The 26,054-nt window shown below is 35.1% G+C and overlaps 1 protein-coding gene across 3 annotated transcripts in view; it reads left to right on the top strand.

Annotated features, from left to right (window-relative positions):
- Positions 1-26,054, top strand: part of LOC101899266 (uncharacterized) — a 60,206-nt gene that overhangs the window by 20,169 nt on the left and 13,983 nt on the right. For all 3 annotated transcript variants that reach the window (XR_009343872.1, XM_059129662.1, XM_059129661.1), the window contains exon 2: positions 3,656-4,193. Coding sequence is in view for 2 of the 3 variants with exons in the window: in XM_059129662.1 (XP_058985645.1) it covers positions 3,879-4,193 (315 nt within the window). In the remaining variant the exon portion in view is untranslated. The remainder of the gene's footprint in view (positions 1-3,655; positions 4,194-26,054) is intronic.

Here is a 26,054-nt window from a genome sequence, read left to right on the forward strand (position 1 = left end):
CGGATTAACGATATATATGGAAGGTATATCCAAATCTTAGTCGTTCTCGATAAAATTTGGAAAAAGTATTTCTGAGCTCTATAAGATATCTTGTACGAAATATCATTGTTGTCGAATATCAGGGACTTAAAACCCCAAATCGGATGAAACATATATATGGGAGCTACAGCTATATCTGAACCGATTTTCTGATGATTTATTTAGTTCTAGACTGAATTCGATCGCATGTGCCAAAATTCAGGTCATTTGGACTTATATTGGCTATTTGGTGCACAACTAACCCGAAATCGGTTAAAGATATATAAGGGAGCCATATCCAAATCTCATCCGAACTTGATAAAATTTGACAGAGGTATTTCTGGGATAGATCTGAAATTTGGTACATAATATCATTGTTGTGGAGTGCATATTACGCATGTAATCCGATTTTCTCCGAATTCGATATATTTGCTTCTAGACTGAATTCGGTCGGATGTGCCAAAATTCGGGCCATTTGGCACACAATTAACCCGAAATCGGTTGAAGATATATAAGGGAGCTATATCCAAATCTGATCCGACCTTGATAAAGTTTGACAGAGGTATTTCTGGGATGTATCCGAAATTTGGTACAAAATATCATTGTTGTGGAGTGCATATTACGCATGTGAGGGACTTAAAACCCCAAATCGGATGAAAGAGATATTTGGGAGCTATAGCTATATCTGATCCGATTTTCTCCAAATTCGATATACTTGCTTCTAGACTGAATTCGGTCAGATGTACCAAAATTCAGGTCATTTGGACTTATAGTGGCCATTTGGTGCACAACTAACCCGAAATCGGTTACAAGAAAAATTGTGACCCTTTGTTGGTGAGGTACCAGAAGGGGTTGACAGATGATATATATCTTCTAGCTTCACAACAGATTTTGCGTTAGCAAAATGTTTGTGTGTTTGAATTTTGAAGAGAGTTGAATGCTTATTTCGCGTTTGTTTTTCAAAATCTTGAAACCTATGTGTGGGGAAGGTATCATAAGAAATTGCCCGATCTCCACCATATTTATAAAAGAGCTTGTGTTGTTGGATATATTGAGATGTACCAAGCCTGAATGGAATCCGATGTTAATTTTCCGTTTTAAATGGATATTCAAAATTTTGAACCTTTGTGGGGGAGTTACCAATCTTCACAGCAGATCTTGTGTTAGTAGAAATAATGGGATGTATGAAATGCGAAGAAAATCGGATGCTTATTTTGGTTTTTGGTTTTTATATTCCTTTTAGTTTTTTAAAACATTGACCCTTTGTGGAGGAGGTATCAGAGGAAATGGTTCGATCCCTACCATCTTCACAACAGATCTTGTGTTGATGGAAATATTGAAATGTTCCAAATCTGAATGGAATCGGATGTTAATTTCGCGTTTTTTTAGCTTCATGGGTATTCAAACTTTGACCCTTTGTGGGGAAGGTACCAGAAGAAATGGATCGATATATTCCATCTTCACAGCAGATCTTGTATTAGTAGAAATAATTGGATGTATGAAATACGAAGAGAATCGGATTCTTATTTCAGATTTTATATTAATTTTAGTTATTTAAAACTTTAACCCTTTTTTGGGGGTGGTAGCAGAAGTAATGGTCGTATCTTTACCATCTTTATGACATATCTTGTGTTGATGGAAATACTGAGATGCACCAAGTCTGAATGGAGCCGGATGTTAATTTAGCGTTTGATAAGCTTCATGGATACTTAAAATGTTGACCCCTTGTGGTAAGGTACCAGAAGGAGTGGACCGATATATACCATCTTTACAGCATATTTTGAGTTAGTAGAAATAATCAGATTTTGAAATATGAAGAGAATCGGATTTTAATTCCGCCTCTAAGAGCTTTTTGGATATTCAAAATTTTGACCCGTTGTGGGGGAGGTACCAGAAGGAGGTTATCGATGTATTCCATCTTCATACCAGACCTTGAGTTAATTGAAATATTGTGATTTATGAAATTTGAAAGTAATTGGACCCTCACATCACATTTTATAGTTGTTATAATTATTCATAATTTTGACCCTTTGTGGGGGAGGCACTTGATGGGGTGAACCGACACAGTCCATTTTCGCACCTGACCTAGAACTAATGCAAATATTAGGATTTGTAAAGTTGGAGCAAAATTGGATCGTCCTTTCTCTTTCTGTGCAGTTAATTATTTTCTTTGAAAATATTGACATTTTGTGGGGAAGGTACCAGAAGGAATGGACCGATATTGCCCATCTCCGAACTCGATCTAAGTTTGATAGTAATATTACGATTTACCAAGTTCGGACTCGATCGCATACTCCCTTCGAGAGTTATAGTGCGCACCAGCCAGCAAGACAGACGCACGGAACATAGCTTAATCGACTCCAAATGTCCTGAAACGGATTTGGTCCAAAGAGACCTAGGATCTAAAACCGTTATTTCGATGAGGCATGTTTTGGCCGTATCAAATGATATAAACCCTCTCTAGCCACATGGCTAAGGGTATTACTAGCCATTTGGCTGAGGCTGTAAAAATTTGTTATGCTGACCCACGTCGTCGTATAGCCCCTATATAACGGCACCTCTACATATTCGATATTTTTAAGATTTTAAAGACACTATAAACCGGAATTGTTTCAAAGATAGTATTTAGGACTCGTAATGGGTACTACAGCCTATGACAAAAAAGCAGGCCCACGTCTTCGGTACCTTCCAATATTCGGAATTTTCATGATTTTAGCGACATTATTTGCCAGAATTGCTTCAATTATAGACCAGAATTGTTTCAAAGTTGGCATTTAAAGCTCGTAATGGGTACTACAGCCTATGACAAAAAATTACATATGCAGGTCTACGTCTTCATAGAGGTCCCACATAATCGTACCTGCCAATATTCGATATTTTTTGGATTTTAAAGACATTATAAACCGTAATTGTTTCAAAGTTGGTATTTAATACTCGTAATGGGTACTATAGACTATCCATATTGGTCCCATATAGCGGTACCTCCCAATATTCGGTATTTTCATGATTTTTGCGACATTGCGGCATTGTTTCGAAGTTGGTATTTGAAATTCGTAATATACACTATAACCTATGACAGAAACTTGCTTGTGCCGGTCCTCGTCTTCGTATAGTGCCCATAAAACGGTTTACATTTAGCAAATAAATTTCCATTTTTTTTTTAAAAAATTGTCATGTTTTTTTTCCAAATGGTTGAGGGTATTAAAAATTCGGCCCGGACAAACTTAGGTGTTTTTTTACTTGCGTTCGATTTCAGAATAGCACATTTCCATTTTTTAAAAAAATATCAAGTTTTTTTTTCCAAATGGTTGAGGGTATTAAAAGTTCGGCCCGGACAAACTTAGGTGCCTTTTTACTTGCGTTCGATTTCAGATTTTTTTAATTCTTCCAGTCAATTTCTGTCATTGCCCGATCGAAACAAATATGCGCTACGCCTTCTGTTCAGACTTTATAGTTTTATATCTTTGACATTGCAGCCCTACTTAGGTTACTTCCCAGTGCAATCTTTCAAGACTTCAATAATCAGTGTTCCCTCCCCCCCTACGCAATTTACCTTCTTATCCCCCCTCCATACATCAGTATGTACGCACACATTATAATTATTTGTTGTTTTTTTTATTTTTTTGCTTATTTTCAGATCTTTTGTTATTTGTTGTTACATGCATCCATAAGCAAATACGAGAAGAATCTCAAAACAAAAGAAAATAAAAAAACAAACGAAAAAAAGCACAACAACAGCCAACAGCAACCATAAAAACAAACAACTGTGATAATTATTAAAACACCAGCAACATCATCCAGGAGAACAACAACAACAACAATAGCAGCAGCAACAAAACAAATAACAACACTATATTATTATGTCTCAAATAAACCATAAACATTGGTATTCTCCATCACGATCAGGCTCTGCAACACCACCATACAACAGAGCAATGAAACAACGCCACCACCAGCTACCGTTGCTATTCGCCTTCGGCTGTTTGCTGTTCCTGGGTCCTCTGGTGGCCCATGCAGCCGTCGGTGTAAATGAACGATTTGTATACAATAAATCAAAAGAGGATATAAATGCGTCTGGTGGTGGTGGAGCTGGTGCTGGTACCGGCAGCGTGGAAGATTCCAACGATACAGATACAACAAATGTAAAACTCTTGGGAGAATACGAAACAGATCCGGTAAGTGAAAAATATTTAATTTTTGTTTTTGTTCCTTTTTATAGATTTTGCACATGGCATATTTTTGAAAAAGTAGCTTGCATAGAAATTTGGAGACCGCATGGCTCTTTTGTTGCTTTCATGGAAGACCTAAAGATTTTGGAAGTCCATTATTTCATAGAAGACAGTTTTACACAGGTCTAAGCTCTATAGAATACACCATATTATCCGGGAGGGCTTTAAAGGTGTTTATCTCTATAGAAGACATGATAAGTCTTCTGCTTCCATAGAGGAACTGATAGATCTTTCATCCCCTGTTTCCATAGAATACTTAAATGGTCTTCCGGCTCCATTAACGACCTGAGAGGTATTCTGTCTCTATAGCAGACTTGAGAGCACTTCTGTCTCTATAGACCTGAGAGGTGTTCTATCTCTACAGAAGATCTGAGAGGTTTTATGTCTTCAAAGGAGACCTTAGAGGTCTTTTGTCTCCATAGAAGGTATGAGAGGTCTCCTTTCTCCAGAGGACACCTGAGAAGTATTATACTTCCAAAATACATGTGAGAGGTATCCTTTCTTCATAGGAGACCTGAGATGGCTTCTGTCTCCGTAGAAGATCTGAGAGGTTTTCTGACTCCATAAAAGATATGAAAGGTCTATTTTCTGTATAGACGACCTGAGAGGTCGTCTGTCTCTATAGATGTCCTACGGGGTCTTCTATCTCCAAAGAAGATCTGAAAGGTTTTCTGTCTCCATAGGAGACCGGAGAGGCCTTCTGTCTTCTGTCATAGGATACCTGAAAGGCCTTTTGTCTCCATAGAAGATCTGAGAGGTCTCCGGTCTTCATAGGAGACCGGAGAGGTTTTCTGTCCCTATAGAAGATATGAGAGGTCTCCTGTCTCCATAGGAGATCTGAGAAGTCTCCTATCTTCATAGGAGGCCTGAGAGGTCTACTATTTTTATATGAGACCTGAGAGGTCTTCTGTCTTCGCAGAAGATTTGAAATGTCGTCTGTCTCCATAGAAGAACTGAAAGAGCTTCTAACTCCAGAGAAGACCTGGGAGGTGTTATGTTTACATGGAAGACCTAAGAGATCTTCTGTATCTATAGAAGACCTGAGATATCCTTTGACTTTATAGGAGTCTTGAAAAGTCTTCTGTCTCCATAAAAGACTTGAAAAGTCCCCTGTCTCCATAGAAAACTTGAAAGGTCTTCCATGTCCATACAAGACCTGAGAAGTCTTCTTTTCTCGTAGAAGATCTGAGAGGTTTTCTATCTCCAATGAAGATCTGAGAAGTCTTCTTTTTCAATACAAGACATGGAAATTCTCTGTCTTCCATTTCCATCGTAGACTTTAAAGGCCTTGTAAGTCCATGTGAGATCTTACCGGCCTTCAATCGCCATAGAAGAACTTACAATTCTTCTATTTCTATAGGTGGCCTTAAAGGTCTTCCATCTTCATTCAAGATCGTCTTTATCCTTTAAAGGCCCTAAAAACGTCTATTTCAAGGAAGGGCTTGAAGGTTTACTACATGCATAAAAGTCCTTAAAGGTGGTTTATACGGGTGCATAATTCAACTTTTATTTAATTGACTTCGAGATTAAGAAAACCAAAACGAATTTCTTACTGAAAAAACGCGAAATCGACTTCAAATGATTGATTTGCGACTTCGAATATCGACTTTAGACAATCGATTTTCGACTTTGAAATAATGTTTTTGGATAGGCTTTTATTTATTTGGTGCCGAAAAGTGTGCTTCGCTTTACATGTTTGATTTTTTAATCCTTTTGTTAGAAGTGGATCTGAGGTAAAAATCGAATGTCTATTTTTAGTTGATTTGACACAATCTATTGACCAAAACGTTTACTATTTGGTTAAATGCTACGTATTTTAATAGGAGGCCACTATACAGAATTACTATGTCGGAAGGGACCCGGCCCCTGGTTAACGTCTACGTTGGTAGTTTTCGTCCATAAAATGCCTCTAAAAACGGTCTTCATCTTCTGTCCATCCACTAGATCTACAAAAACCAATTAGAATTACCTATGGAAGGTCACTGAAATGCTCCTCGTTTTAGATAAATTATAGAAAAATGTCCTTCATATTTAGCATATTTTATACAACTTTTTGAACCGACCCCCACTAATATACCCCATCCCTCACCGTGTACGTGTCATAATAAACTAACACGAATCGGTAATAATAATCATAATTTTGACGAAGCATTTAAGTTTATTTTTAATGCCAAGCTAAAAAAGAGCAACAACAAATATTACAATTAAAATTAAACTCCATTTAAATTGCGAGTGCGTGCGTGTGTGTAAATCAGAGAATAAAAAAACTATTGCCGTAGGGAAGGAACACTAAATATAAACATCCTGTACTCGGTTTTATGCCCATTGAATGGGCCATTTGCACATTTGGCCTTAAACGTTTTGATGGGAAATTTACATTTTTATGTCGTAATTCTTTTTTTTTTATTTTGTGGAATTTTGGTGTTAAATAACAACTTTTATGTTGTCGAACGGAGATGGACATTTATCCAAGGAATGGATTTTGTTTAGCTCCCAGGGAGCATATAAAACGACAATGTAATAGCTTTTTATGGAAAAACCACTGTGTACTTTTTTTACCGGAAAAAAAAATCTCAATATTTTTTGCCTTTGATAAATCCAACCAGATTTGCCATCATAAATTACTCTTCAAATGACGGGATTAATTCGTAATCACATATTACCAGATGATGAAAACAATGGGGTTTTAATTTCAAAGCAAAATAAGTTACAAACCCCATTACCAAGTAATGAAATTCATTAGCACTGAGTTCTGATTAAAACAGCTCATGCAAAAAATCTCAATATTTTTTGCCTTTGATAAATCCAACCAGATTTGCCATTATAAATTACTCTTCAAATGACGGGATTAATTCGTAATCACATATTACCAGATGATGAAAACAATGGAGTTTTAATGTCAAAGCAAAATAAGTTACAAACTCCATTACCAAGTAATGAAATTCATCAGCACTGAGTTCTGGTTAAAACAACTCATGCACGCTGCGCGTTTTGTTTCACTGTAAAAGTGCGTGCTCTTTTAAGAAAGTTCATCATGCGCCTCTTCCAGGTCATTTTTACTCAAAAAGAAAAAATTTAGATTTTGAAGTGAAGATCAGCCAGAAGCATACCAAAAGCTACCAATGCATTCAGAAAAAGTCACAAAAAAGTTTGGTTCGTACTTCTTCAAAAATGCTGCTAAGTGTAATATAACTGTGAATGCTTAGAGCTACCGTGAGATGATATCCAACTGTTTTCTCCAAAATGCAGGGGATTGACTGACATGACATGAGATCTCTTTGTAATTTTGTTTGTTCTTCTTTTACTTGACTTTTTATTAAAAATACAATTTTTGTCAGGATTTCCTTGGACAGATTGTTCTTAAAAAAATCCACGATTTAGGATATTCTTGAAAAGACTTTTTTGCAAAAGACTACGAGTTTTCGTCAAAATGTCCTTAAAATTTGTTTACGAAAAATCCACGAATATTTGGTTTGAATGTCCGTGAAAATTTTTTCTTGAGAAATTCACAAAAAAGTTTTCTTAACAAATATACGATCATTTGATCATATCTTCACAAAAAAAAAAATCCACTATGTCATTGAATATATTACCTTCAAAACACTTCATATTTATGTTAGCTAGTCCTTGGATTTTTGTTTTCAGAAATCAACGATTTCTTGACCGCTTGTCCTTGAATTATTTTCTTGAAAAATACATTTTTTGGTGAGGATTTCTTTGAAAAATTTACGATTTCATATCAGATTGTCCTCGAATTTTTTTGATGGATTTAAAAGTTTTTCTTGAAAATTCCAGTATTTTTTGTTCAAGATGTTCAAGAATTTTCTTTAAATTCGTTGGTATTTTTTTAGATTTATTATACCCTCAGCCATATGGCTACAGAACGTATATATCATATGATACAAGCATAACGTGCCTCATCGAAATAAAGGTTTTAGACCCTAGGTTTGTTTGGCAAAAATCCGTTTCAGGACATTTGAAGTCGATCTTGCCATGTCCGTCCGTCAGTTGGTGCACACTATAATATCGTAATATTATTATCAAACTAAGATCGAGTTCGGAGATTGGCAATATCGGTCCACTCCTTCTGGTATCTCTCCACAAAAGTTCAAAATTTTCAAAAAAAAAAAAAATGCACAGAAAGAGAGAGGGTGTTCCAATTTTGCTCCAACTTTGCGAATATTTGCATCAGTGCTAGGTCAGGTCAGGGCAAAGGTCAAAATATGGAATAATTATAACTCTTCTAAAATGTGATGTAAGAGTCCGATTGTCTTCAAATTACACACATCACAATATTTTTTATTAACCCAAGGTCTGGTGTGAAAATGGAATATATCGCTGCAATCTTTCTGGTACCTCTCCCACAAAAGGGCCAAAATTTTGAATAATTATATCTCTCATAAATCTCTTAAAAATTCCACATATCCCAATATTTCTAGTAACACAATATAGGGTTTGAAAATGATGGATATCGATACCTCCCCCATAAACAATTACAAATTTTAAATACTTAAATCTCTCATCACTTACGAAACAATTCAACGATTCCATTTAAACCTGGTATATCTTAATATTTCTCTCAACAATAGATCTGGTGTGAATGAACTTTTCTGACCACTCCCTCCGATAACTCCTCCCCCAAAAAAAGTTACAATTTTGTTTTACAATTATTCAACATTTTGCATATATTAATATTTTTATCAGTATTATATGAAGTGGAATACTTCGATCCATTACATCTGGACGCACATTTCAACATTTTCTAAAAGTTATCAGATTTTTCATATTAAGTGATATAGCCCGAATATGGCACGTAGTAATATTTATATCAGACATATATAAGAGAGGAGGTTACTTCGAAACCTCCCCCATAAATGCTCAACGTGATGAATAATAAATACGGATGCCAAAGTATATTTAAATAAACGGACAATAGCTGAGGGTATACATCGGTCGGCATAAACCGGCTGATACTTTTAAAATATTTCTTAATTTTTTTGCAATTTTTTCTTAAAAACTCCGCAATTTGTTTGTCAGTATGTCCTTGAAAACTTTTTCTTGAATAATTCACGATTTGTTGATAAGGAAATCTTTAAAAAATCATTGAAAAATGCAAGAACGTCCTTCAAACAAAATTGTTTTTTTTTTTTTTTCAAAAGCCACAACTTTCCTGACAAATCAACTATTTTTTGGTCAGATAAATTAGTTTGTCGGGATATCCTTGAGAAATCCAAAAGTTTTTGCTCAGATATCCTTGAATTTTTTTAAAACCATGTTTTGCCTAGTATGTTCTTAATTTTTTTTCTTCCTAGATGTCCTTTTTGCTTGAAAAATTCAGTTCAGAATGTTCTTGAAAAGATTCCGTAAATTTCTGAGATTTTTTGCTCAGTATACGACTTCTTGTAAAATCCATGATTTTTTTGGCAGAAACATCCTTGAAATTTTTTTTCTTATAAAAAACTAGATTTTAAAATAATTGACTTTTTTCCTAGAAAATTCAAGATTTTGTCAGTCGGGATATTCTTGAATGAAATACTTGAAAATTTAAAAAAAATCCACTATTTTTAACCTCGAAAATGTAGTTTGTCGATATTGACGATTTTCGATCGTGACACAAGTTCCAGATAAATATTACAATGTACGGGTGTTCAAACCTTTTATGAAACTTTCAATGACTATTTAAAAATTTAACGATTTGTTGGGAATAAAAGATGGAGGTCTATATTGCAAAACTTCGCACTAGATCTTAATTTGGTTGAAATAATTCCAGAGACATCGTGTGCATCAGCTAGTCAGGGACGCCATTGGACATCCGTGAATCGACACCAAATGTTCTGCAACAGATTTTGACCAAGGAGACACATGATTTAAAATCATTGTTTTGATGAGATACATTTCGGCTGTATCAAATCAAAAAGACCTATAATCGTTTTTTTTTTTTTTAATTTCAACCACATTTTTTCTAAATCTATGTTTTAGCGTAAAACATTTACCCATGTTGACCTCTTCAACATAAAGTTCCGTTATTTTGCGTCATATTAATCATGATCAAGCATTTCACCATGGTAATTAGCGTAAATGTAAATATTGCACATTAATTTAACCTTTTAACGAACAAAATGCCACTTGTGGCTTGTGTAATACCCAACCCTGCCTTGGTTGGCCAGCTGTTGACCAAACATCTGTCTGTCTGTCTGGCTGGCTGACTGATCCCATTTAAAATTCCATAGAATTTGCAACGCCTAACAACCGCAACAAATTCAAGTGTTTTGTTGATTTTTATTTTTTTGTTTTTGTTGTAATTGAAAACTGATTCGAATGCATGTAGAATACTGAGCATCCTTAGTGGAATGCTGGTTATTGATTGCATCATGGGAAAGTTTAGTTTGTCATCGACTCAAAAAAAAAAAAATACTAAAACAACAACTAATATTTATTGGCGACACAAATTAAAAACAAACTACAATTATTTTTTTTTTTCAAATATTTGGCCAAGGGATTTTGTTGAGATTAGCAACAGCTTGTTTTTAATTACCATTTCTTGTGAGTCAATCGCGAGAAGGTGAATAATGTAAATAATGTGTTTTGGCCACATCCGAATGACGCAAAATTTCTCGCTTTCTTCCGTTCTTATCTGGCGGTGTTATCTCGGCAGTGTTGACTTAATTAAGTTGCCAATTTTTATTAAATTTAATTGTTTTAAGCGGGGTTTATTTGTTTTTAATTAAAAGAAAGTGTATGTTTTTCGGAATATAGAGATATTTGTCATTATTTGCATTTCTATGTAAATAAAGAGATACTAAAGAATCATTGCAAATAAGTGGATTATAATATTACGCAGTTTTCTATTTCGTTCAACTGGTATAAGCATTTCAATACACTCAAATTCAAATTTAAAGCTGCACAGGTATTCCGCAAATTAATTGAATATTTTTTGCAAGGACACCAAATAGTGGACGTTTGTTTGGGCAATATAAAGCAAGTTTACGACTCACGTCAGATACTTAGAAAAACTATATAAACTAACTAAACTATACTGTATTACTCTTATAAATATATCAGAAATATATCAAAAAAAAAAATTAAATTGGGCCGGGCCGATCTTTTAATACCCTCCAACATAGGGTAATGGAAACATTAGAACCAATTATGACCGACAAATACCAATTTTTAGACATATTCGTGGGAAAATGTGGCAAAAATCGTCAAAATACCGAATACCGGGCGGTACCGCTATATAGGGCTATAAAAAAACGTGGACCTATACATACAATGTTTCGCCAACGGAGTTAGAACCTATTATGACCAACTTATTCCAATTTTTAGACAAATCCTTGAAAAAATGTGACAAAAACCATCAAAATACCGAATATCGGGAGGTACCGCTACATGGGGGCTATACCAAAACGTGGACTTATACATGCAATGTTTCGCCAACGGATCTAGAACCCATTATGACCAACAAATACCAATTTTTTGACAAATCCATAAAAAAATGTGGCAAAAAATTTGATACCGAATATCGGGAGGTACCTTTATATGGAGGCTATACCAAAACGTGAACCTATACATGCAATGTTTTGCCACATGCACAGGGACCCGTTATGACCTACAAATACCAATTTTCAGACAAATCCGTAAAAAAATGTGGCATAAATTATCAAAATACCGAATATCGGGAGGTACCGTTATATGGGGACTATACCAGAACGTGGACCGATATATCTCATTTTCAATACCAACCATCCTAGACACAATACAAATTGCTCACCTAATACGTCAAATAATGTGGCCTGTATCGTGATTTCAACAGACAGACAGACAGACGGGCAGACAGACGGACATCGTTAAATGGACTTAGAATTATATGCTGATTATGAATATATATACTTTATGGGGTCTACGTCGAATATTTAAGGATGTTACAAACGGAATGACAAAGTTAATATTCCCACCTTTCCAAGGTGAGGGAATAAAAATGAGAGTGACGGATGGAGTGCAGAATAGATATACAAAAGGGTTTTTGGGAATTCGAGCTTTAAGATTACGAAAAGTTCTAAAATGATACAGAACTTCTAAAATTGTAACATTTGGTATTATATGAACGGACAGACCACACATGAAATTTGGCGCCAGAAACAAGGTTCCAAAGTAATTTTGATAATACGAAGGTGATTTTGAAAATGAGTACTAAGTGTGCAAACTGTACTAAATGGTACTAATTTTGAAGAGATTTTGTATTGGACAAACGAAGTGAGCAAGAATTCTACAATTTGGAATGAGAGTTGCGGATGAAGTATAAAGTACATGTACCAAAGATTTTTTTGGCAATTCGAACTTTAATATTACGAAAATTTCTAAAATAGTACTAAACTTTTAAATTATACCATTTGGTATTATGTGAACGAATAGTGCTAAAAACTTGAATTTGGGTATGGGAAGCATGTTTGGAATAAAAGTTTGATATATGAAGGTGGCTTTGGAACTGTGTACTAAGTGTGTGAACTGTACTAAATGGTACTAAATTAGGAACAATTGAATTTAGGGGGAACGGATGACATTTGTACTGGGGTCCCTGTTGGTGGTAGGTTTGTGATAAAGATATGGTTTTGGAAATGTGTATTAAAGTTGTACGGAAAGTACTAAATAGTACCATATTTGGTAACATATGGTATTGGGTGAAGAGATATTGCTTCAAATCTGAAATTTGGCATTGGGTTGCATTTGGCATGTGCAGCCTGGATATATGATGGTGGTTTCGAAAAAGTGTACCATAATTGGAAAAAAAGTACTAAATAGTACTAAATTGTTATTGGATGAAGGGATAGATATACAATTGGAATTTGATATTTATATTACTGATGGTAACTGTGTTTGAGATTTGGCGGTGGTTTGAAAATGCGTCCTATATCTGTACGACAAGTACTAAATTCGGTATTGGGTGAAGGGATAGGTCGGATATTCTTAATTTTGATATTGTGGTCTCTATTGGTATCTAGAATTGAGATATGAGAGTGATTTTGGAAATGTGTACAATAATTGTACGAAAAGTACTAAATTTGGTATTGGTTGAAGGGATAGAGATAAAATTCTATATTTTGATATTTAGATAACTGTTGGTATCTAAGGCTGAGATTTTAAGATGGATTTGAAAATACGTCCCATATTTGTACGAAAAGTACGAAATGGTACTAAATTTGTCATTGGGAGAAGGAATAGGGCTGGAATCCTCAAGATTGATATTGAGGTTTCTGTTGGTATCTGGAATTGAGATATGAGGGTGATTTTGAAAATAATTACTATGATCGTACCGAATGTACGAAATCGTACTAAATTTGGTTTTGGGTAAATGGGTAGAGCTGAAATGATGAAATTTTATATGGATGTCACTGATGGTGTCTGTAGTTGAGAGAAGCAGGTGGTATTGGATATGCGTACTATGTTTGTACAAAAAGTACTAAGTGATACTAAATTTGGTATTTGGCTGAAGGGATAGAACCGGAATCCTCAAATTTGATATTATTGCCAGCAGAGATCTGGAATTGAGATATGAAGGTGGTTTTTGAAATATGTACTATACTTGTACGAAATGTACTAAATAGTACTAAATTGGGTTTTGGCTGAATGGATAGAGCTGAAATCATGAAATTTGATAAGGATGTCACTGATGGTATCTAAAGTTGAGAGAAGGTGCTAGTATTGAATATGCGTACTATAATTGTACTAAATGGTACTATATTTGGTAAAGGGGGAAATTTATAAGCTGAAATCCTAAAATTTGATGCTAAGGTCACTCTTTGCATTTGAGTTTGAGATATGGAGATTGTTTTGAAAATGTGTACTATAATTGTGCGAAAATTACTAAGCGGTACTAAATTGTGTATTGTCTGAAATCCCGAAATTTAATGTTATGGTCTCTGTTGGTGTCTGCAGTTGAGAGAAGGAAACCCTGAAATTTGATGTGGATGTCACTGTTGTTATCTAGGGTTTACATATGGAGACGATAAAATATTTTTCAACAAAGAAATCGGATGTGGACCCATAGTACAATGGTTTAACTAATATCCTCATAGGTGAACTTCAAAACGAAGACCTTTTGGTGAAAAGGTAATCATTTTCATATAATTCGTACATAGTGGATCCTCAATATTTGGAGCAGCACTTAATATAGAGCTTTGAAATTTTGGAGTACTGCAATATTCTCAGGTTTTTTATTTACCCTAACTTATGTGCGGCATAAATTTTGGTGCGGCATAACATTTCGAGTTCTCTGTTCTTAGATTTAATCCAAGCAAAATGATTCAAGGTAGGCCCAATTTTTATGTTTACTACGTGGAGGTTTTCGTTCAAATTTCGAAAAATCATTTCGGGGTTTTCAGTCATAAAATAGTTTATCCAGAAAGAACATTAAATAGTAAAATTCAAAATTGGATCAAAAATCTCCAAAATATTGAAAATTAGCAGGTATCTTGAATTTTTTTTCAAGGTATTGAATTGCTAACTTTAGGTCCTCTTTTTGATGTAGCCTCCATACGAAGGTGCTTTTTGATTTTCGGCTTTTAAGTGGTATCTGCCCACCCAAATTAACTTTAACACGAAATTTTCAGTTATCTGTGCTTTGATTTACTTCGCGCAAAAATCGTATTTTTTTTTCCGCATTTTGGAAGTATCGGTAACAATTTCCAAACAATTCACCTGTTATTCGGTATTTCGATTTTTCAGTCGTAAACATTTTTTGTAAAAATTATTTAAGATACCTTATTTAAAACGAAACCTTAAATTTTTTTAGATCTTGGACATAGCCAAGTTTTTACATGGCGGAAGGCTTAAGAAGTTCAATCCTTTCCAATTTTCATCAAAACATTTTGGATATTTTCAGCATTTTCATTGGCAACATTTTTTCGGCCTAATTAGTGGTGGTTTCTCCTATAGGGCTAATTTAGGATATTATTTTCCCGTTCGAATATTTACAATTCAATAATTAAATTATACTTGTTAATAGTTTAATAGTTTATCGGCACAATTACAAAAATAACAACAAACTAATTAACACCTCCCATTTCATTGACATGTGAGTCATAAATAGAGAACAAATAAATTGGAAAAAAGTGAAATGAATGCAAAAAAATAATAGCAATAAATTCATAATTTGTATTCTCTAGGCGCTTCTTTACACAATCACCCCCATGTAAGCCGTAAGCAATAGCAGCTGCTAACCAAGAACAATCGCCAATTGCTACGTGATAATATGTCAATTATCATTTTGAATACACAATTATTTTCAAGCGTCATTCGGGTGTATTTTCTGTATGAACATGAATGACAAGTGGCTATATTTTTTTTATTTTTTTTTTCATTAGATCGGATTGGTGTTGAAAGCATCTTCTAAAATCCTGAAGAAAAAACATGGCTTATTCATAGGCCTTCACGTAACATAAGGTCCGAAGAGGAAGGCCTTATATTCACAGAAAGATCTTTAGAATCCTTGCAAGGGGTTATTTTTTATAAGCTCCAGAAAAGATTAAAAAACGCACGAAATTCGGAAAAAGTTCATTGAATTCACTTTAAAAATTATTTCATGCAAATGTTGACCGCGACTCAAATGATCCCCAGAAAGATCTTTAGAATCCTTGTAAAGGGTTATTTTTTAAGAGCTCCAGAAAAGATTAAAAAAAAAACGCTTAAAATTCGGAAAAAATCATGAAATTTTTATTAGAATCGTCCATTGAATTCACGTTTGAAAATTAGTTCATGCAAATGTTGACCGCGAGTCAAATGATCCATCCGCTTGGTCCAATTTTGGTATACTTCTTTCAACATTTCGGCCGATATTTCACAAATAAATACTTCATGTTTGTCTTTTAATGAGACATGAGCTTAAGAAAGAAATAGTCTAATGGCGTTAAATCGCACGATCTAGGCGGAACGTGAAATTAAATGTTCACCGCACTCGCTTCCCAATATGACCATTGTTATGAGTTGCCTGTGGCACCGCATTTGAGGCCGAAAACTGTTATTGTTTCAAAGCTGTGGGCCAATATTGTCCACTTCGTATACGTATCGTAAAAAATATTGAGTTGTGTGAAATTTGAAGAGAGCCGAATGCTTATTTCGCATTTTACAAGCGTTTTGAAACTCAAAATTTTGCCTCATTGTGGCGGAGGTACCAGAGGGAGCAGTCCGACATATTCCATCTTCACCCCAGATCTTGTGTTGGTAGAAATATTGGGATGTGCCGATTTTGAAAATAATCGAATGCTCGTTTCGCGTTCTGTGAGCTTCATGGTTATTCAAAATGTTGACCCGTTGTGGGAGTGGTACTTGAAGGAGTGGTCCGCTATATACCATCTTTTTACCAGATCTTGTGTTGATAAAAATATTGGGGTGTGCAAAATTTGAAGATAATCTGGCTCTTAAAAAAGAGCCTTTTATAGGAGTTATGAATATTCAAAATTTTGATCTTTTGTGGGGCATGTACTCGATGGAATGGGCCGATATTGTCCATTTTCGCACCTGACCTAGCACTGAAGCAAATAATAGGATTTGCAAAGTTGGAGCAAAATCGGAATATCCTTTCTCTTTCTGTGTAGTGATATATATTTTTTATACCCTCCACCATACTAAGGAGGGTATATTAACTTTGTCATTCCGTTTGTAACTCCTCGAAATACTCATGTCAGACCCAACAAAGTATATATATTCTTGATCAGCGTAAAATTCCAAGTCGATTTAGCCATGTCCGTCTGTCTCGAACGAATTGAGATAGAAGGCTAAACTTTGGTATTTGAAGTTCGAAATGAATACTCCAGCCTAAGACAGAAAATTGTCTATGCAGGTCCACGTCTTCGTATAGCCCCCATATAACGGTACCTCCCGATATTCGGTATTTTTATGATTTTAGCAACATTATTCACCGGAATTGTTTCAACTTTGGCATTTGAAGTTTGAAATGGATACTCCAGCCTAAGACAGAAAATTGTCTGTGCAGGTCCACGTCTTCGAATAGCCCCCATATAACGGTACCTCCCGATATTCGGTATTTTGATGATTTTAGCAACATTATTCACCGGAATTGTTTCAACTTTGGTATTTGAAGTTCGAAATGGATACTCCAGCCTAAGACCGAAAATTGACTGTGCACGTCCACGTCTTCGTATAGCCCCCATATAACGGTACCTCCCGATATTCGGTATGTTGATGATTTTAGCAACATTATTCACCGGAATTGTTTCAACTTTGGTATTTGAAGTTCGAAATGGGTACTCCAGCCTAAGACAGAAAATTGTCTATGCAGGTCCAGGTCTTCGTATAGGCCCCATATACCAGTACCTCCCTATATTCGGTATTTTGACGAGTTTAGGTACAATACTCACCGAAATTGTTTGAAATGTCGTATTTGAAGTTCGTAATGGATGCTACAGCCTATGACAAAAAATTGTCTACGCAGGTTCAGGTCTTCGCACAGCTCAGATATAAGGGTTCCTCCCTATATTCTATATTTTGATGATTTTAGCTACATTATTCACCGTTTATTTCAAGTTCCGAATTTGAATTTGGTAATGACTTATGACAAATAATGCCTGTGTGGGTCCACGTCGTATATGCACCAATATAACGGCAATATTCGATATTTTTAAAATTTTAACAAATTTTTTCAGGATTTTATTTCCAAATTCGTTCCAAATGGTGGAAGGTATTCAAAGTTCGGCCCGGCCGAACTTACTGCTTTTTAACTTTTTTTTTTTGAAAATTTCGACTTTTTGTGGGGGAGGTACCAGAAGAAGTGTAGCGATATTGCCCATCTCCGCTCTCGATCTAAGTTTGATAATAATGTTACGATATTCCAAGTTTAGATCAAATCGGACACTCGCTTCGAGAGTTATCGTGCGCACCAACGAGCCAGACAGATAGACGTACGTACATCCATAGATCGACTCCAAATGCCCTGAAACGGATTTTGGTCCAAAGAGACCTAGGGTCTAAAACTGTTATTTAAATGAGGCACGTTTTGGCTGTATCAAATTATATATACCCTCTCTAGCCATATGGCTGAGGATACACTTTTAGACCACAGATTTACACTTTTAGAGCAAACTTTTGCTCTATTTTGAGTGATTCTACTCCCACTCTAATTTTTCAAACAGAAGTGACTCGGGAGTGCTCCCTCGTAAGACAAAAGAGTAGACTCCATAAAAAACTCCCACTCTTCGAGCAATCCTGCTCGCAAGCAAATTTTGCCCCCTAGTGAGAATGAACAAATCTAGGCTCCAGTGTTGCCAAAAAGATAATAGCTTAAAAAATCACCCTTTATCAGTATGAGACACTTATTCGGAATGTTTAAAGTATTTACCAAGTCTTCTATTTTAATTCCACCCTAATAAAAATCTTCTCGAAATTAAGCATACATTTTCCTAACCACTTAAATTACATGCGGTTCATCTTCTTAATGTTCTTGCTGTTGTACGGAACTAATCGCTGATGATATTCATAAGCGGCGCCAACAACTTTAAATTCATTCATTCAAACATTCAACTCGTGCCTTTGGGTCAAATATAGTACTGAAACTGAAAACAACAACAACAACAACATATATTATAATTATTTGTTCAGTTAGACGGCAATAAGCCAACGACGATCGTTGTCTCTATGCCCGTATGGCCATAATCAGAGAACGATGTGTGCGGTTGTTGGATGAATCACCTGGAATTCTTTAAAAAAAAAAACACACACACTCAGATATACCTGTCTGCTTACATGTGTACGGATGTATATACCTACAGCCATATAAACAATCATTAATTAGTGACATTTTTGTGACGTTGTGTTTTTTGTTTTTGTTATAAAAAAGTGGCTTTTGAGCTATTTTTAAAACAGATTATGAAAAAAACAACAACACCGAAAACATTTGCTTTGTCTTGTTCGAGATGAGGGTGGACATCAAAGCTTTTAACATTAATTTGTATTTAGTGACGGATTATACGGTTCAATGGAAGTAAGGAAGAGAGACATCAAAACAATTATGGGAAGAGAATTTTTTTCAAAGAAACATAACTTTTTAGAATCCACCAAAAATTAAAATGCCAAAATTTTGTAGAAATTATATTCTAGGGTCAAAGTCGAAGTTTTTTGTTGATCGATCAATCAAAACATCAGTTTAGAGGAATGGTATGAGAAAAGAATATGTGATTTGAAGCAGCCCTGCTCAAAACCGTGTGCTAGCACATGAGTCTGCAAATATAAAATTTGGGAGAAAAAAGTAAAGCCGTGCCGAACTTTGAATACCCTCCAACATTTGGTAAAAATTTGGAAAAAACCCGAATATAGGAAGGTATCATGGGGTTATACTAAAACGTGGTCCTGCACAGACAATTTTCTGGCATTCATTGCGAACTTCAAATACAAAATACGAAATAATTCCGGTAAATAATGTTGCTAAAAATATAAAAATACCGAATATCGGGGGTTCCGTTATATGGGAGCTATACGACCCGCACAGACAACTTTCTGTCATAGACTGAAGTATCCATTACGAACTTCAAATGCGAAAGTTGAAACAATTCCGGTAAATAATGTCGCTAAAATCCTCAAAATACCGAATATCGAGGGGTAATGTTATATGGGGGCTATTCGAAGACGTAGACCTGCACAAACAATTTTCTGTCATAGGCTGTAGTATTCATTACGAACTTCAAATACCAAAGTTGAAACGATTCCGGTGAATAATGTTGCTAAAATCATCAAAATACCGAATATCGGGAGGTACCGTTATATGGGGCTATACGAAGACGTGGACCTACATTGCTCATCGTCTGTTTCAAGCCGTCGTATCTATTACGAACTTTAAATACCAATTTTGAAACAATTCCGGTAAATAATGTCTCTAAGAAGCATCAAAATACCGCATATCGGGAGGTACCGTTATATGGGGGCTATATGAAGATGTGGACCTACATGTCCCATTTTCAATACCAAAAGTCCTGCAGACATAATACACATTTGAGAAAAATTTTATCAACCTACTTCATTTCGTTCGGAAGCTAGTGTAATTTCCACAGACGGACAGGCGGACGGACATTGCTAAATCGACATAGAATTTTATGCTGATCATAAATATATACACTTTGTGGACTATAAAATCTATATTTCGAGGTGTTACAAACGGAATGACAAACTTAATAAACCCTCCATACTATGGTGAAGGGTATAACAAGTTAAAAGTTTTAGTCGGTCGGTTTTGCCGACAGATTTACACCCTCAGCCAATATCCGTAATGATTACTCAATGATTACTTAAATAGTTGACCCTCTATGGAGTAGGTTCCGAGGGAATGGGCCAATATTGTCCATTTCGTATTGGACCTAAATAAATATGATATAAATATAATGACATAACAGGCTTTGAACTATATCGACTACTTCCTTCGCTTTATATGAGATATGTGATATTTTTTAGAAAATGTTAAAATCTGCGTGAGATGTCCAGATATAGTCGATCGAAGTTTTCCATTTTCATACTTCATTACAAAAAAAAAAAAAAACGAACATATATTTCCAATTTTATGCGAAATCATAAATTTCATATTCATCTCAGGTTTCCGGTTGAGAAAAATATTAAGATATAGCAAGTTGTAAAAAATCGCAGACTTGTTTCGCAAGTTATGACAGATAAAGGTATTTTAAATGTTGACCCTTTGTGGGTGAGATACCAGAAGGAATTAGCAGATATATATATAAGTCTAAATGGAATCGGATGTTAATTTCGCGTTTATGAGCTTCATGGATGTTCAAAATATGGGCCGAAATATCCCACCTTCTTAGTAGATCTTGTTTTAGTAGAAATAATGGGATGTGTGAAATATGAAGAGAGTTGGATGCTTATTTCGCTTTCTTTGATCGTTTTGTTTTTCAAATCTTGAATCCTATATGGTGGAGATACCAGAAAGAATGGTCCTATCTCTACAATCTTTATAACAGGTCTTGTGTTGATGGAAACATTAATGGAATCGAGTGTAAATTTCGCATTTTATTAGCTTCATGGATATTCAAAATTTTGACCCTTTGTGGAGGAGGTACCAGAAGGAATGGTCCGATCTCTACCATCTTTATTACTGGTCTAGTGTTGATGGAAATATTTAGGTGTACCAAGTCTGAATGGAATCGGATGTTAATTTCGTGCTTTATGAGCTTTATGAATATTCAAAATTTTGACCCTTGTGGGGGAGGTACCAGAAAGAGTGCGCCGATATATTACATCTTCACAATATATCTTGTGTAAGTAGAAATAATGGGATGTGTGAAATATGAAGAGAATCGGAAGCTTATTTCGGATTTTAAAATCGTTTTGGTTATTCGAAACTTTGAACCTTTGTGGGGGTGCTACCAGAAGAAATGGTCCGATCTCTACCATCTTTATTACTGGTCTAGTGTTGATGGAAATATTTAGGTGTACCAAGTCTGAATGGAATCGGATGTTAATTTCGTGCTTTATGAGCTTTATGAATATTCAAAATTTTGACCCTTGTGGGGGAGGTACCAAAGGGAGTGAACATATATACTCCACCTTTACACCAGGCCTTGAGTTAATAAAAATATTGTGATTTCCGTAATTTGAAGAACTCTTACATCACATTTTATAAGAGTTATAATTATTCAAAATTTTGACCCTTTGTGGGGGAGGTACCAAAAGCAATGGACCGATGTTGTTCATTTTCGCACCTGACCTAGCACTGATGTAAATAATAGGATTTGCAAAGTTGGAGAAAAATCGGATTATCGGTTCTCTTTCTGTGCAGAAAATATTTTTTTGAAATTTTCGACATTTTGTGGGGGAGGTACTTGATGGGGTGGACCGATATTCTCCATTTCCACACCTGACCTAGCACTGACGCAAATATTAGGATTTGCAAAGTTGGAGCAAAATCGGATAACCCTTTCTTTTTCTGTGCAAAAATATATTTTTGTAGACCGATATACTCCATCTTAACACCAGACCTTGGGTTGATGAAAATATTGGGATGTGTGGAATATGAAGACAATCGGACTCTTACATCACATTTTATAAGAGTTATAATTATTCAAAATGTTGCCCCTGTGGGGGGAGGTACTTGATGGAGTGTACCGATATTGTCCATTTTCGCACCTGATGTAGCACTGATGCAAATATTAGGATATGAAAAGCTGGAGCGAAATAGAATTATCATTTTTCTTTTTGTGCAGTAAATTATTTTCTTTGAAAATGTTGACATTTTGTGGGGGAGATACCAGAAGGTGTGGACCGATATTGCCCATCTCCAAACTCGATCTAAGTTTAATAATAATATTACGATGTGCCATGTTTGGACGAAATCAGATTCTCTCTCTTTGAGAGTTATTGTTCGCACCAGACAGACAGACAGACGGACGGACATCGCTAGATTGACTCGAAATGTTCTGAAACGGATTTGGTCAAAAGAGATCTAGGGTCTAAAACCGTTATTTCAATGAGGCACGTTTTGCCCATATCAAATGATATATACCCTCTCTAGACATATGGCATGGCATAGAGAGGCATGATAAAAAATAAATAATTTAAGAGCGGCTGATGAGCTATTTTGTTCATTTAGGTGTCAAATTCAGCTAAAGAATTGCACAACCGGTAAACATCATTGTGCAGGCATATATCAATTGGAAATGCAGGATTAATAGAGTTTTGTTGCAGATAAAATAAACCTCATCAAAATATTTCTGCTGTGAAGGTATTCCTGCTATTAATTTAGGTATCAAATTCAGCTAAATAATTGCACATCCGGGGAACACCATTGTCTAGGCTTATATCAATTGGAAATGCAGGAATAATAGACTTTTGTTGCAGATCAAATAAACCTCATCAAAATATTTCTGCTGTGAAGAATTGCTGTTATCTTATAAATGTTTTTTTTTAAGATGCTCTTCGTTTACTTTTTGCAATTTTTTCTACCTCGAGAGAAGAAATCGTATTCATTCTCAGTAGATTCTTACTGAGTAGATTCTTACTGGGAAATTAAACGTACAAACCTAATAATTGCGGGATTTTAAAAGTAAATACCATATCCATATGCCACATCCATATATCCATTAAATTCTTTTACATTCAATGGAATATCACATTTCCACGAAATCTTCTTTTTGAGACTTGGCCTTAATCATAATTTCCGTTAATGGCTTGGAAGATCAACAAAACTATTTTTAATTGGAAATTTTTATGTTCTACTTTTGTTTGTCTGTCTGTCTTTTTTAGAAAAATATCAAGATCAGGATAATATCACAAAAATGCAAACAAATATTTGTTTATACATATTTTTTTGTTTTTATTTTTTCGAACGGAAATTGTGATATTAACAATTACAACAACAACAACAGAAACACTGTATATGAGTAATAATAACAATACATAAGTTATGTGAAGTGCTGTTGTATTATTTATCAAAGCACTTGTCTCGCCATGTTTACTTGGCTTATTTAAACTGTTTATACCCTACAACACTATGTGTTGGAGGTATTATAAGTTTGATTGGGCCAAAAATTATGTAACACCACGAAATATTGGTTTCCCACATAGGAAAGTATATATGGATCTTCCTAGCTCGCCGAGCTGAGTCGATCTAGCTATGTATGTCCGTCCGTCCGTCTGTCCGTCTGTCCATGTTAATTTGTAATCACTCTACAGGTCGCAATTATGGCCCGATCTTCACAAAATTTAGAATGGAGGTGGGGCTAGGGTCAGAATAGAACCCTATTTCTTTTGGAGATGATCGCATAATATTTAGGGGTCGAAATGGACCAAAAACTGAAAAAATGTCGGATTTTGCAGTAGCTATACAGGTCGCAATTATAGACCAATCGACGCGGAACATCGCATGTAGCTAGAGTTTAGGGCGGGGAAGAAGCCTACCAATTTGGGTGGTCATCGGATAATATTTAGCGGGTAAAATAGACCATATCTTTTGTGTTGAAAAAATTCAAAATTTTTCATTAAACCGCGAATATTTTAAATCGCGGCGAAATCACAAAGCCATGACAAGGTTACTCCTGATCTTTTCATTGATGTTAACATCCAACAAAACGGATATATAGCAAAATATGTGCGATATATATGTCTATCAAAGAAGATATGCTTGAAAAATCTCTTATATGTCGAGAACGGCTGAACTGATTTCGACAGTTCTCATTAATTCAGAATGGCCTGTAGGCAGGAAAGAAACAACGTCTAAAAAATCGCATAAAAATATCTCTCTAAAGATGAAAATATTGATTTTGTAACATTTTCTTATATTTTTTCAATTTTGTCACATTTTTGGAATATTTTCATTTTGAATTAAACATTTGGTAATATTTCACCAGCTAACAAAACTAAGTAGTTAGGATATCAGGATATCATATACAGATCGCATTTATGGCCCGATCCTAACGAAATTTTGCATGGGGATCAGATGAGGGTCAGAATAGAAGCCTACTCTTTTTGGAGATAATCGCCATATATTTAGGGGTTGAAATGGACCAAAAAACTGCAAAATTGTCAGCAGGTCGCTATTATTGCCCGATCCTCACCCACATTTGAATGGGGGTTACTGGCATTGCCAACTTTTGTAGACAAAATACGAAAATGTCCATTCCAGTGACTTTTTGGAGAATTCACAAATACAGGAAAGACACACTTCTGACTATGTCGTTAACGCTGATTTCGTTGAAGAATATAGTCAAATGTCTGTATCTCATACAGATGCATTTCAGACAAAAACCAATAATATATGTTAAGCTTTTGCCACTTCTGAGAGATTATAGGTCTTGGGGAAATATTGATTCCAGATCTAGGAAGACCATTTAAGTGCAACATCTACCAATAAATTGGAAATGAGCAAATTAGTTAAAGTTGCTATTATTCGAAAATTAGAGAACGAAACCTGATGGTTTTCTTTTATTATTTGTCACAATATCTTGTGGAATTCTTTCGAGTATCTCGCCTATATAAACAGTATCGTTTATTATAGTGTTGTAGGGTATTCAACGGTCGGCCCCGCTCGACTGTAGCCTTTGCTTACTTGTTTTGATTGTAAAAATTTTATAATATTGTAAAATTGGGAAATAAATGAAGTTGGGTAGAATTTTATACGCATTACGCCATGGCACATAAAAATATAAATACAGGTTAAACGGAGGTTTTCTGCAAATCGTTCATAGATAAAATGCCTTAGGTAAAGCTTCCTTTTCAAAAAAAATATCCGCTTAGAGATAACCTTCTAAAGGGCTCCTATAGAAGGAAGATGTTCTAAAGGTATTCTATAGAAAGAAAAAGTTATTCTATAAGAAAACAAGTAAGCAAAGGCTACAGTCGAGCGGGGCCGACCGTTGAATACCCTACAACACTATAATAAACGATACTGTTTATATAGGCGAGATACTCGAAAGAATTCCACAAGATATTGTGACAAATAATAAAAGAAAACCATCAGGTTTCGTTCTCTAATTTTCGAATAATAGCAACTTTAACTAATTTGCTCATTTCCAATTTATTGGTAGATGTTGCACTTAAATGGTCTTCCTAGATCTGGAATCAATATTTCCCCAAGACCTATAATCTCTCAGAAGTGGCAAAAGCTTAACATATATTATTGGTTTTTGTCTGAAATGCATCTGTATGAGATACAGACATTTGACTATATTCTTCAACGAAATCAGCGTTAACGACATAGTCAGAAGTGTGTCTTTCCTGTATTTGTGAATTCTCCAAAAAGTCACTGGAATGGACATTTTCGTATTTTGTCTACAAAAGTTGGCAATGCCAGTAACCCCC

This window comes from Musca domestica, unplaced genomic scaffold (assembly GCF_030504385.1).
Source record: "Musca domestica strain aabys unplaced genomic scaffold, Musca_domestica.polishedcontigs.V.1.1 64, whole genome shotgun sequence".
NCBI lineage: Eukaryota > Metazoa > Arthropoda > Insecta > Diptera > Muscidae > Musca > Musca domestica.